Below are 12,854 nucleotides of genomic sequence, written 5' to 3' on the forward strand. Positions count from 1 at the left end.
CTTAAGTTTGGGGAGAAAAAGCAGCAAAAGCTGAAGTTTTCCTTTCTGCTCTATAGAACGGTTATTCTTTTTATAAATTGTTTTTATTTACCTTTCCTAATTATACACTAAAAAAGGTTAAGGTATATATTTTTAGTAAATAAACAAGTGTTGAGTAATTTTTTAGGGGATCTAAGTAGTCCTCGGTAAATAGTAGTTGTTGATTTATTAATGCGTTGATTATAAAACTTGATGTTTAAAGTAGAATTTTGCTTAGCCTACATATCTTTTGGTAAGGCTACTGTATTTACAGCATGCCCAGTTGAAAAATAATTTGTTATTTAGCTGAAATTTAATATTAGCTTGGCATGCTGTATTTTACATGGCAACTCTCTTTTATGGAGAACAGAGTAACTCATCTAAACTTTAAAATACATTAGCCCTGTGTTCTAGGTTTTAACTTTGTGTAATTCTTAACATGAGCATAAATTTTTTGAGAAATTTTAAAACTGCTTGAGATAAATATGTGTCAAGTATAGTAAAAGCCCTCCCCCTTTGTCCCCTAGGAGTAAATGAGGGGGGGAAATAGTCTTTTTCTTTACTCCATTCAAGCTTTTTCTAATGATAAAAATTGTATCTAAAATGTACGAGGATATAATTTGAGTATGTAGAGAGATTGTTTAGTCAGCTGACCTTATTAAAAACTCTGTTTATATATTTTAAACTCATAGTTATTTTGAGCTTCAAGATCTTCCAAGTCCCATATATATACACAAATATATATATATGTATTTATATATATTTTGCCTCAGAATACAAAAACAGTAGACAAATAGAAAAGAAATAAAATGCCAAATTTGTTGTTTTATATTACTAAGTTTATTTATATTTGTTTTTCTTTTTATGCCACTGTGGAAAATAAATAGTAAAACCTTAATTTTTAATGTAACTTCATTCACATTTTAAATGTGATTTTAGCAGAATTCAGTCATCTCTACAATTAAGACCTTATTTTCCACTGTTAAAATTGTATTTTTGAGTTTTTAATATGTCTTTGAAGCACTAATCCATTTAGAAAAGAAATCTCTCATTTCCTTAAGTTTCACAACATTGAATCTTTTCTTGCCTTTGTTAAAACATGGTGGCAAATTTTATTTTTATTATATCTGAGGTAATAGTCTATAAAAGTTTTAAAAGTTGAAATATAAAGGAAGGATATTTAGAATAATTGGTTTTACTTTTTTCATTGCAGACAGTATGTGAATATTAGAAAATATGCCTTTAAAGTATTGGGTATACTAAGTATTTTAAAATACTTGCTACACTGTAGTGAGCTTTTAGCACCAGCTGTAAAAACAAAAATGTGTAGAAAAAAGACGAATGACGACAGATCAGAATGGATAATAAAGAACTTCTTTATAGCTGCTAATTAAGTGGCAAATTGCCGTTATCCTTAAATGATTGATGTAATGTAAATAGCTTCATAATATGTATGTTTTTCTATATAGACATAGCCTGAAAATGCTTAACATAGGAAAAAATACTTTTATGAGTGCATAAAACAGATATTGTCTTGAAAGAGTTAAATTTTAAACTATTAATGTTCTTTTAAAATAAACCATTTCATAAGAGCTTAAAAATTAAAAATCAAAACCATGATACTTTATTTAAAAGAAATTATTTTGTGTGAGAAAAATATCTTTATAAATATTTAGGTGGGTTTATGTGTGATTACTTATAAATGTTCTCTGCAATAAAAATTAACACTTAGCTTTGAATTTCCTTCCCACTCCAATAAAACACTTTATTTTGAGCTTTTGTTTCTAAACCCATTAGTTAAAATGGATTAACTTTTGGATTATTAGTTAAAATGATAGACTTTAGTTTTATGAAACTTATGTGGTCACAACTAAGTCTACTTATTTTATTTGGCAAGCATGAAGAAAGGGTTTGGTCACATGGGATGAGGAACCAAACTGTTGTTTCATCCCAACCATATTATTTTTCTACCAGGTTAATAAGAACCTGAGGTACTTATAGCATGATGTGTTGGACTACTAATGCTCTTTAACTGAAGAGTGTGGAAAGAATAAGCAGTTGTGAAAGAGATTCATGAGAGGAGCCTTTCCTATGACTTTACTTTCAGGAAAACAATAGCAGGATGTTAGTGGATGGTTCCTTTTCTTTATGCAGCTCTGTGGGAAGTGGACTGAAAGAATGTAAGGTATATAGATCAGGTTCTATGTGATGATGATTATTTGATTAAATCTGTGTTTTGGTGGGGTAGCTTTAATGAATGACAACATTCACCAACATTATCTAGAAGTTAAAACTTAGAACTTATAACCTAACAAACATCTCTTGGTTCTTATTGTATGTTGGGAACATTTATAATCATATCTTCAGTAATTAAAAAAGAGGAAGTTCCCAGTGCCATTGAATCCAGTTGTAGTCTTGTCAAAGTCTCCTTGAGACTTTGCTATTCTTCAGTCCTTCCTCAAGTATACACATATTTGAGAAAGAATTGAAGAATGCGGCCAATGGTAAAAGGTAGGTTAAATAAAGCACATCTTATAGCGTGGTAATTGTATAAGTAATAGCTTGTAATTTAATTTAATAACTATAAAATGACAAGTATTTTTAAAGATAATTTTATAGAAAAACTTGTTTTCAGTAATAACCCTTTTCAAAACCTACCTTTATTACATAAGTGATGCCCTAAATTTTATAGGTTTTTTCTCCCCCACCCTCTCTTTTTGATGATTGTATCATTTCTACTGCTCATGGGAACTTTTGCATCCAATTTTTTTCTTTTCCTATCCCCCCCCCTTTTTTTTTTTTTTTTTACTACAGGTAGTTTTTCAGGAACTCCAGGCAGTGTAAAGTCATCTTCGGGAAGTTCAGTACAGTCTCCCCAGGATTTCTTGAGCTTTACAGACTCAGATCTACGTAATGACAGTTATACTCACTCCCAACAGACATCATCAACCAAAGATGTACATAAAGGAGAGTCTGGAAGCCAGGAAGGGGGGGTAAATAGTTTTAGTTCCATAATTGGTCTCCCTTCGACCTCAGCTGTTATTTCACAGCCTAAAAACTTTGAAAACTCACCTGGAGATTTGGGTAATTCCAGCCTTCCTGCAGCAGGATATAAGCGGGCTCAAACTTCTGGCATAGAAGAAGAAACTGTAAAGGAAAAGAAAAGAAAAGGAAATAAACAAAGTAAGCATGGGCCTGGTAGACCCAAAGGAAACAAAAATCAAGAGAATGTTTCTCATCTCTCAGTTTCTTCTGCTTCACCAACATCATCTGTAGCATCAGCTGCAGGAAGTATAACAAGCTCTAGTCTTCAGAAATCTCCTACATTGCTCAGGAATGGAAGTTTACAAAGTCTTAGTGTTGGCTCATCTCCAGTTGGTTCAGGTAGGGATTTGCCCATTGTTTTTCTCCCTTACTTCCATCACCATCACTCTTCCATTACCCCAAGAAGTAAATTCATTTTAAATTATTGTTGTGATAATATTTGAGTTGCTAAGTGACATTTGATTATCTTAATGAAAAAAATGTGCTGTGATCTTAGAAAGACATTTGGTGTTTGGAAAAGACATTTGGCACTAATCTGACGTTACTTAACTACATATAGGCTAAATAGTTTATTGGTCATTTTTTATGAAACACCTAGAATTAATTTCCCATTTTTGTTTTTGCTTCACTTGCAGAGTATTTTTAAAACCAACTCAGCCGGTGTGGCTGAGTTGGTTGAGCATTGTCCCATTCCCATACATTTAAAAGTCATGGTTAGATTCCTGGTGAGGGCATGTGTGGCTCAATCCCCAGTGGGGGGGGCATGCAGGAGGCAGATGAATGTTTTTCTCTGTCATCGATATTTCTCTCTGTCTCTCTCTCTCTCAAGTCAATAAAAACATTTTTTTTTTTTTTCCAAAAAACCAACTCAGAATTTACATTTGAGTTGTGACAGTTTTTGCACTCTGTTTTTGATTGATATTTGCTTTTGAGCTTTCTTTCTCTAAATTTCAGTCTTCATTTTCTCAACAATTCCCCACACAAATTCTACTTGAATAGCTCCATCTGGAATATTTTTCAATCAGTGATAAATGTTTTAAATTTATGGATTTTAACAATTTTACGAAATATAGTAAATGATTTATATTCTTTTTGTTTTTCAGTATGTTTACCAGTTTTTACTATTATCTTTATTTTAGTATAAGTGAATTTACATATGTTGTTATTCACACCATTGGGATGCTTCTTTAACAAAATGTATTTATGTTATGAATATAATTTTCAGTTTTTAAAAAACTTTAAGATGCATGTTTTTAGACAGAAACTTAACAGTTTCAATATTAGTTAAATCCCCACATTTATATTTTAAATTTCACCTTGAATTTAAGGTAAATGATTTTAAATGTGTTAATTGTAAACCTCATCCTTTTGGTTTTAGATTTCTGATTGTAAAAATGAGGAGGTTTTGGTTAAAATAAACTGTTTCGGATTTTATCAGTTCTATTGGAGAGGATGGTAGGAAATAGTATGGAAAAATGATAAATACAATTTAATGAAGAACGTTCATGCATATTTTATAAATGCAGAATATTCGAATTTTATCCTTTGAAGATAATTTCAGTAAGTAAGCTTAAGATACCTATTCTAAGGGAGAAAAGCACATTTAAAGGTCAGATGTGAAAAATAGTAACTATAACTACCATTTGTTTTGTGCCAGGGTCTGTTAAGTGCTTTATAATTATTATCTTGTATAATCCTCACAACAGTCTTATGAAGTAAAAACTATTAATGCCTCTGTTTTACAGCTGATAAAACTGAGGCTTAGACAGGTAAAATAAGTTGCCTAAGGTCACACACCAGGGATTTCTCTCTATCTAGCTTCCGTGTCTGTGGTGGACCTGTTTGACAAGCTTTTGTTTGTTTGTTTGTTTTTTGTTTTTTTTTTTCAGAAATGAGTGGAAAGTATGGAAGGATTGTTTCATTAGCAGCATTAGGGGTGATTCTAGAGCAGGATTTCTCAATCTTGGCACTATTTCCCTTTTGATCGGGATAATTTTTGTTGTGCAGTGCTGTCCTGTGCATTGTAGGATGTTTATCGGGATCCCTAGACCTTACCCTCTAGATGCCAGTAGCAGCCAAGACCCCCTATCCCCCAGTCAAAAACTGTTCCCTCCCATGGGGTAGGAAGCAGAAAATCTCCCTTGGCTGAGAACTACTGTTTTAGAGGGGGAGAAATATAAAAATTGCGTTGAGAAATGAGGTTATGAAAATTTTCAAATATATCACACACTTGAAAATACATTTTATTTATGTAATATGAAACATATTTGACATTTGAGACCAGCATGTCTTAGCAATTAGCTTTAGCCTCTAGTCACAAAAAGTAAATTTAAATAAATTTACTTAGAAAAAATTGAGTTTATATTCATTTTTAGCAAGAGGCACAATAATCAGATGAGTACTTAATGAAAAATTTAAGCCTAAATTTGCTTTGTGAAAAGAGAGCCTCACTGATTTCCTATACATAGAAGCCTAGTCTGATAATTAGTGAAATTCAGAAATTGCATTAAGATGCCATTTGAAACCCATATCTTCAAATTAGTGGAATTTAATTGATTTACATCCCTGAAAATATTTTCCTACCTGTTACAGATTTAGAGAGATTTTAGGCATGGGAAATACCATTTTTTTATACAATGATTACTTTCAGAGGGCAATGTTTGTGGTATATCTGTGGGAGAAAAATATGAATTTGTATTCCTTGTACCTCACCATTAGATAAACAGCAATTTAGGTAGAAATTTCCATAAATATTATTTCCTGAAAACAAATGACTTAAATTTAGACTTCCTGGGAATTTTTTCTTAAAAGTTGTGCTTAGAAAACTTAAACTTATACCTAAGTTGTTTCTTAAACTTGTATGTCTTTTTATAAAGTTAAAGCTATAATAATGTAATAAGATTCATTACTGAAAACTATTCAAGATAATATATTCTTTAATTTTATACATTTTAATAAAAGTTTTAGGGTTAGATCACTCTCTTATTGGTAAACTTAGTACTAAAAAGTCTGTTCTTACCTAGAAGAAACTGGCTAAATGCCATGAATATTTAGAAATTATGCCTTCTTGGCATACATTTAAGAATTCCTAACTGCTGTTAACACTTAGTATATGTTACACACTGTCTTAAGCACTTGACAAGTATCAAGAATTATTACTCGTATAGAAGAAGAAACTGAGATAGAATTCTCACAGCTCTAAGTCGTAGACCTATGCATTTTCCTTGATTTCAAACAATTATAAAATTCAAGGGATGTTTTCTGATGAGAGTCTAAAACCACGCTAGTATATATTGTCAATCATACATTAAGGAACAGGATCAGTGAGAGAATTTGAGCCAATAATTTAACTTGCAATAGTAGTATCTCCTACTAGCATGAAAATATTAATATTTTCTTTAGACTAATTTTAGATTAGGAAATCATTCGGTAATTGTAAAAACAGGAAGCTTTCGCCCTATATAAGTAGGAAGGAGAAAATGCATACTGTGTACTGTGTTATCAAGAATTGTTTTTCATGGTGCCCTTTAAAAACAGATTCATTTTCTGTAATGACACGTTCATAATTTAGTAATAATAAAGTGACCTTTGTAAGCACCTGCTGGCTATGATGTTAGACTATCACATGCACTATAATCCTAGCTCCATGAGGTTAGGGGTTGTGTTTGTCATGTTTGCCACTGTCTGCTCACTGCCAGCACAGTGCTTTGAGCTTAATAAATGTTAAACATCTTTTAAAAAAATGAATGAATACTACTAGTAATCAGTGAGAACATATCATGTTATTTTTTACTTGCCTTCCAAGTGTTTATAACCAGGTTGCAAGTGAAATTAATTATTTGTAAAGCTATTCATGTAGTAAGTATTACAGACCAGTTTAGGATATATGATTAGGTTGGAGAAGATGGGATTTGAATTGTACTTTGGAGTAGGCAGAAAAAGGCCAGCAATATTATCAGAAAAGTAAGTATAGACATATTTGAAAGATTAACCTAATAGAAAGAAGAAGCTTGTGTTTGTGGGCTGGAGGTAATATTAATTAAATAGGGTAGAATGAATGGGTTGATGGAGAGTTGAATGCCAGGCTGAAGAAATCACACTTAATAGGTTAGTAGTCTTTTTTCAGAATAAACATCCTGGACTTAATTCTGGCAACTTACTATTAAAAAAAATTCACTAATAGAAAAAAAGTACTGCTTCTGTCAGCTTACAATAATAGTAATATCTTTTTTTTTTAAAAAATGTCTTTATTGATTTCAGAGAGAGGAGGGGAGAGGGAGAGAAAGAGAGAAAGATCAATGATGAGAGAGTCATTGATCAGCTGCCTCCTGCACGCCCCCCTCGGGATTAAGCCTGTAACCCCAGCATGTGCCCTGATTGGGAATCGAACTGTGATCTCTTGGATCCTAGATCGATGCTCAACTGCTGAGCCATGCCGGCTGGGCAATGATACTAATATCTTTTATTTGAGAGCACCTAACAGTTTCTAAAGAACTCTTTACTATCTCATTTGATCCTTGGAACAACCTTATGAAATAGGCAGGACAGTTACTACTACTGATGATGATGATGTTATTTCTCCTGTTTTACCACAACTAGGATATAAAACAGAAGTAGAAATTAGGTCCTTATGATGTGATTTTCTTAAGACATATTCAAATTATAATAGAGTATCTGTAGCAAGATATTTATTCTAGGAGCCCCAGATCCAATCAGAATAGAAACCCAGAAAATACCTATAAACTCCTTGTCTGATCAAGGGTATGGATTGTAAGATTTGTATTATAATAAATTAAAGTACAACCTGATAAATGGCCTAACTGTTTTACAGTGACTTATACAGGTTGTAAGTTTTGGTTTATAGATTATCTTAAGTTTTTGATGGAATTCTTTTCTACAGATATTCTTTTGAAATCTTAACAAGTAGGCACCCAGTCTTTTGAGACATTGAAAATTAGTGCAGCATTTAAAGAGTTGACATGTGTTTGTCCTTTTCCTTTCTCCTATTTATCTCAACCATGTTATGAGAGTTTATGATGTACTAAAGTGGAAGCTAACATTTATTTATTGGGGTAACATTGGTTTATAACTATATAAATTTCAGGTGTGAAGCTTTATAATACAACATCTATATACTCCATTCTATACTCACCCCCAAAGAAAGTTAACTTTTTTTTCTTCACAAAAATCAACATCTTGTTATTTTCTCTGAGAAAAATCTGGTATTCATTAAATGATAAGGAGTTAATGGTTTAACATTAACTTTTTTTTTTTTTTTTGGAATACTGTTTTTCGAGATATACGGTTCTCTGTTTTTAAAAATCTTAGTTGTCTCTAGTTCTTTAATATAATGGCATACCTTTCTAAGTTGAGATACTTGAAATCTATTTCAGTGGTGGAATTCTCTAGTGGTGATAAATGCTACAAAAGGAGATCCTGGAAAGGCACTCTTTTGGTTGTGATCCTAATCTATTTAGTGTTAAAATCTTAAAGATTTCATGGAGATGAGTTATTAATGCAAATATCACTTCAAGAGAAGTTTGTTCTGACTTATACTGAAATATGAAGTTTAAGAAAGTTTAACCTGAGCCCATATAACTATGAAATGGTTCTTGTTAAATATGTCCCTATTTATGTCATTCATATCTACCTAGGTTGTAAAATGAAACTGAGACTTCTTTCCCTGGTAAATATTTTAATTAGGAATAGGCTGATTCTGTAAACAAATAAGGGACACAAAAATACAAATATTAATCCAGTTAACTCACAGGAGTAGAGTCACTAATACAGTATTATAGACTAAGGAGTAGATACAGTTATTGAGCATAATTCAAACCTATCTTGATGACTCAGGTTTGTGATTTTTATATACTTTGATTATATTGGTCATAAATGAAAATCATATAGGGAATTGGATGCTACTGAAACCAGGATATACCTTGGCATTTGCTTTCTTGGAAAATTCCTTGATTTTGTTTTGGTCTTTGATAAGTTGAAAATTCATATAAGCTGTCTTTCTACAAAAGTACTAGATCAAAGGCCAGAATAGCCATATTTCTTTTTTTTCCACTCCATTGACAAAGTTCTTTGGCTATTCTGAGTGTCCTTTGATTATTTTTCAACACCATTCCAAACAGCTACCATTTCTCTATAATGTACCATGTTAGTCTCTTCTATAGCCCTCAGTCACTTTTTAAATCTCACTTGTGTTGGATTTGTTAATGAAGCATTAAGGTGTCAAATTCTCCTACTGTGTCTCATTTTTGAGTGTCCCCTGGAAAGGACTTACAATAAACTGGGCTAAATGTTTGATTTTTTTTTTTTTTTTTAAACAACATTGAATGTAAAGTTCTTTTAACATTACAGTCATTGAAACTGAGCACTGGCTTGCTCTATCTTGCTTTGTCTTCTTATTTCAAGTTTTCAGAGTGTGCCAAGATTAGGCTCAACTTCTGAGGTACATATGTGGTTACCTGAAAGGCTCTGTTGTACACATGGTTCCTAGAGGTCATGTTTTTGGTTTAGTAATATCCAGAGAATTCCCAAATACCCCTCCTTTAAAAGAATTTGGCCAACAGTGTTAGCCACACGGAATACAAGTTGTTTCCAGAATTAGCAGGGCTTGTGAGTCAGAACCTTAGTCCTGGTTTTATCAACTGTTTTTGCCTTTCCGACGTCAAGTAGAAATTTATTTCCTATTTTCTGAGCAGCTTTGGTTTTAACAGTGTTTTATTGCCTCTTGTCACCCTCTGCTTGTTCTCATTTGGGTAGAGTAAAGGAATAAGAGTAATGGCTTATTCATTCATTAATGTCATCAAAAACGAAAGGTTACAAGAAAGTGTAGTTTAATGAGTTTTATACTGTTCTATAAATCATAATGGATTTCTGGTCATATATAAACTAAATAATTTTATACTTAAATTTGTAATTTCTAAATGTTTTTGATAAACTGTTCACATCTAATGAATTATATAAAACACATTAGTTTATCATGTTGCCTAACTACACTTTGTTTTAGTAGCGAATTCATTTATTCTTAGACATTTGTTATACAGATTCATTTGTAAGCCTTTATGTCTTTTCCTCATTCTTTGCCCACACATGCACACACATATTCGCACACTATCCCATTACAATTCGTGAGAATTCCATAATGTTTGGTCCTCCTACCCCTCCCATCCCAATTACTGGCCTATAATTTCTGTTCCCACAGTTCTTTTTGCCCGTCTTGGCTAGACTTTTAGGTGAATATTTTCCTGTTTTTCTGGCCTGTTTCTTTTTCTACTCTTGAGTCACTGGCAACTTCTTTGCTGATTTCCTTTCTTCTCCCTCCCAACAGAAATTTCCATGCAGTATCGGCATGATGGAGCTTGTCCAACAACTAGTAAGTTTTCAAACTGGGTTGGTAACCCAGGCTTTTTGACTCCTACTCTAGTGCTTTTTCTAGTATATTATGCCACATCTAAATTTTAATTTTCCAAAATGCAATTTGTTTTTAATTGAATAGATTTCTCATACAAAGATATCTTAATTGCTGCCTTGTCCTGTGTGCAGTATCCATATTACAGTAAAAATTGTGAACAAATTTTAATTATTGTTTGGCCCTTTAATATGGTGCTTCCATTGCAGAATTGTGACATCTGTCACCAGTGAAGTAATATTTTCAATATTTTGGTTTCCAGTAATCTTGATGTTAATATAATTTTTCAAGTTTTGTATATTGGTATTAGATAGCTTTCTCTCTCAGAGTACTACATTTGTTGAGACTGTTGTACTGAATTCCAGGATATGAGTATGTTTGATTGGGTTAGGTGATAAAATGAGTTTTTTCTTTATAATAAATATTGTTGAGTGTGACCAAAGGTGGATTTACCTATATAGAATTGCATCTAGGTACTCACTTTATACAAGAAAGACATTACATAATTATACTACTAGGTATCTTTTTAAAAGTGATTTTTGCAAAACAAAATAAAAGTGATTTTGCATTTGTCATAATTATGATAATATAACATTTAAGTTTAGTAGGTAATATGTTGACAAATATAACTTTATACCATGTAAAAAATGAGCTTGCAGTTTTAATGATTCAAACAATGATACATGATAGACTTAGTGGGATTTTATCATACCGATTCAGTCTATGCCTATGTATTTCTTTTTTGTGTTTGAGAATGATCTTAACCTGAAGTCCTTTTTTCCTTACTTAAAAGCTTTCTCAGAGTTGCTGAATGCAATACACAATGGTAAGTTGTATTAGAATCTTCTCTGGTGGTTCATTTATCACAAAAGTTGCCTTTTACAGAGAATTCTGATTGAAAGCTTGCATGTTCTGTTGAGGAGATGAAATTCAGCTCTGCAGTGAGTCAGTTCAGCACCTTTGTGAAAACTTTTTGTAGACTGGCTATAGAAGGATAATAGGTCAATATAGTTCATCAGTGTGGCTTTTATTTCTTTGTGAGGCAAAATACAATAGTGTTGTTCTAACTTTATGAAAGTCTTGTCTTTTCCCTTTTTGCAAATAGTTTTTGTAGTTCTTTTGAGTTTTCTCTTGCCAGTGCAGTTAGTAATTGGTACCTGAATCAGGAATTTACTGCGTCTTCCACAACTTGAGATGAAAATTTTATTTTTAGGATTTCAAATTAATGTTTAGAATACTTTTATAATTTAAACCTGTATTCCATATAACGAATAAAAGGAAGATAGCCGTTTAAATTATGTCTAATTTGGGACCAGGTTTTCTAAAGGGGAATTGATTGGTTTGGGCTCTGCAATCAGAATATAAAGCAAATGCTTCTACCAGTTTTCACCTTTGCCTTGTAATTATAATGAAGGTCATTTTTGCAAAAATATTTGAGTTTAATTTTCAATAACCTTCTGTAATTCTTTCATGTTCAAAAAAACCTTCTGAATCTGGTGGCATCTTTATTGATTTTCAGTTTTTAACTGACATAACTCTTATTTGTTCAAGACTGTTTATATGATTCCAGGCATTTTTCCAACACATTTTCATTAACTTTATGAAACCTTGCTTATTTTGTAATGTAGTTTAATTTGTGGTCAATTTGCATTGCGTTTGCATTATCTGTCAGGTGTTTACAAATCAACAGCCAGCAAGAGAATAATGAATGGCATGATGAGCAGACATAGATACTCATGTTGATTTGAAGGTAGGGGTGGTTGGGACATGGTTTTATAAGTGATCATTTTATTAATGCATGCATTTATTTATAGCTCTTGCTTCCCTATGTAACCTGGAACTGAAGAGTATTAGATATGAATACTCTAGATAAAAAGAAACTCTTGAACATTAGGTATTTAGAGGAAAAAGCATTGGAACTGTTCTTGAGAATAAACTAACATGTTACCCATTCTTTGGTAGGGAAGTATAAGAAATGAAGAGGTTAAACATTTTTTTTCAGTTTGCAGAGGTAAATTTAGATTTGTTCTTTAATTTTGAGATATTAAAATTTGGAAGCATGCTGGAAGTTTGGAAAGAATATACCTGAAGTAAAAACAAAGTAGATAATCATGTCGTGGGGAGCAATTGTGGATGAACTGCCATATAAATCTTTTGCCTTTATTAACAAAGTGCTGGGATGTATTAATTTCGTGGGACATTTGTCATGTTTCTCTGTATGGATGAATGAAATTAGTGTCATGGGATTAATTTAATGAACATAGGTTTTTAAAAAGTTTTTTTGGTTTTATAAGATTGTGTTTGAGAGAGAGCTAATAGTCAGGTACTTCTGTAGCCTTAGCCATATAGTATAGAGAAACAAATTGTAGTG

The 12,854-nt window shown here is 32.1% G+C and overlaps 1 protein-coding gene across 9 annotated transcripts in view; it reads left to right on the forward strand.

Annotated features, from left to right (window-relative positions):
- MLLT10 (MLLT10 histone lysine methyltransferase DOT1L cofactor) overlaps positions 1–12,854 on the forward strand; it is a 240,833-nt gene that overhangs the window by 172,401 nt on the left and 55,578 nt on the right. For 6 of the 9 annotated variants that reach the window (XM_016224702.2, XM_016224706.2, XM_016224700.2 and 3 more), the window contains 3 exons: positions 2,833–3,402; positions 10,403–10,447; positions 11,277–11,309. The exons of 1 other annotated variant lie outside the window; for it this stretch is intronic. In XM_016224702.2, the coding sequence (XP_016080188.2) occupies positions 2,833–3,402; positions 10,403–10,447; positions 11,277–11,309 (648 nt within the window). The remainder of the gene's footprint in view (positions 1–2,832; positions 3,403–10,402; positions 10,448–11,276; positions 11,310–12,854) is intronic. 2 more of the 9 variants (XM_016224703.2, XM_016224704.2) reach the window with 2 other exon arrangements.

This window comes from Miniopterus natalensis, chromosome 1, assembly GCF_054644295.1.
Source record: "Miniopterus natalensis isolate mMinNat1 chromosome 1, mMinNat1.hap1, whole genome shotgun sequence".
NCBI lineage: Eukaryota > Metazoa > Chordata > Mammalia > Chiroptera > Miniopteridae > Miniopterus > Miniopterus natalensis.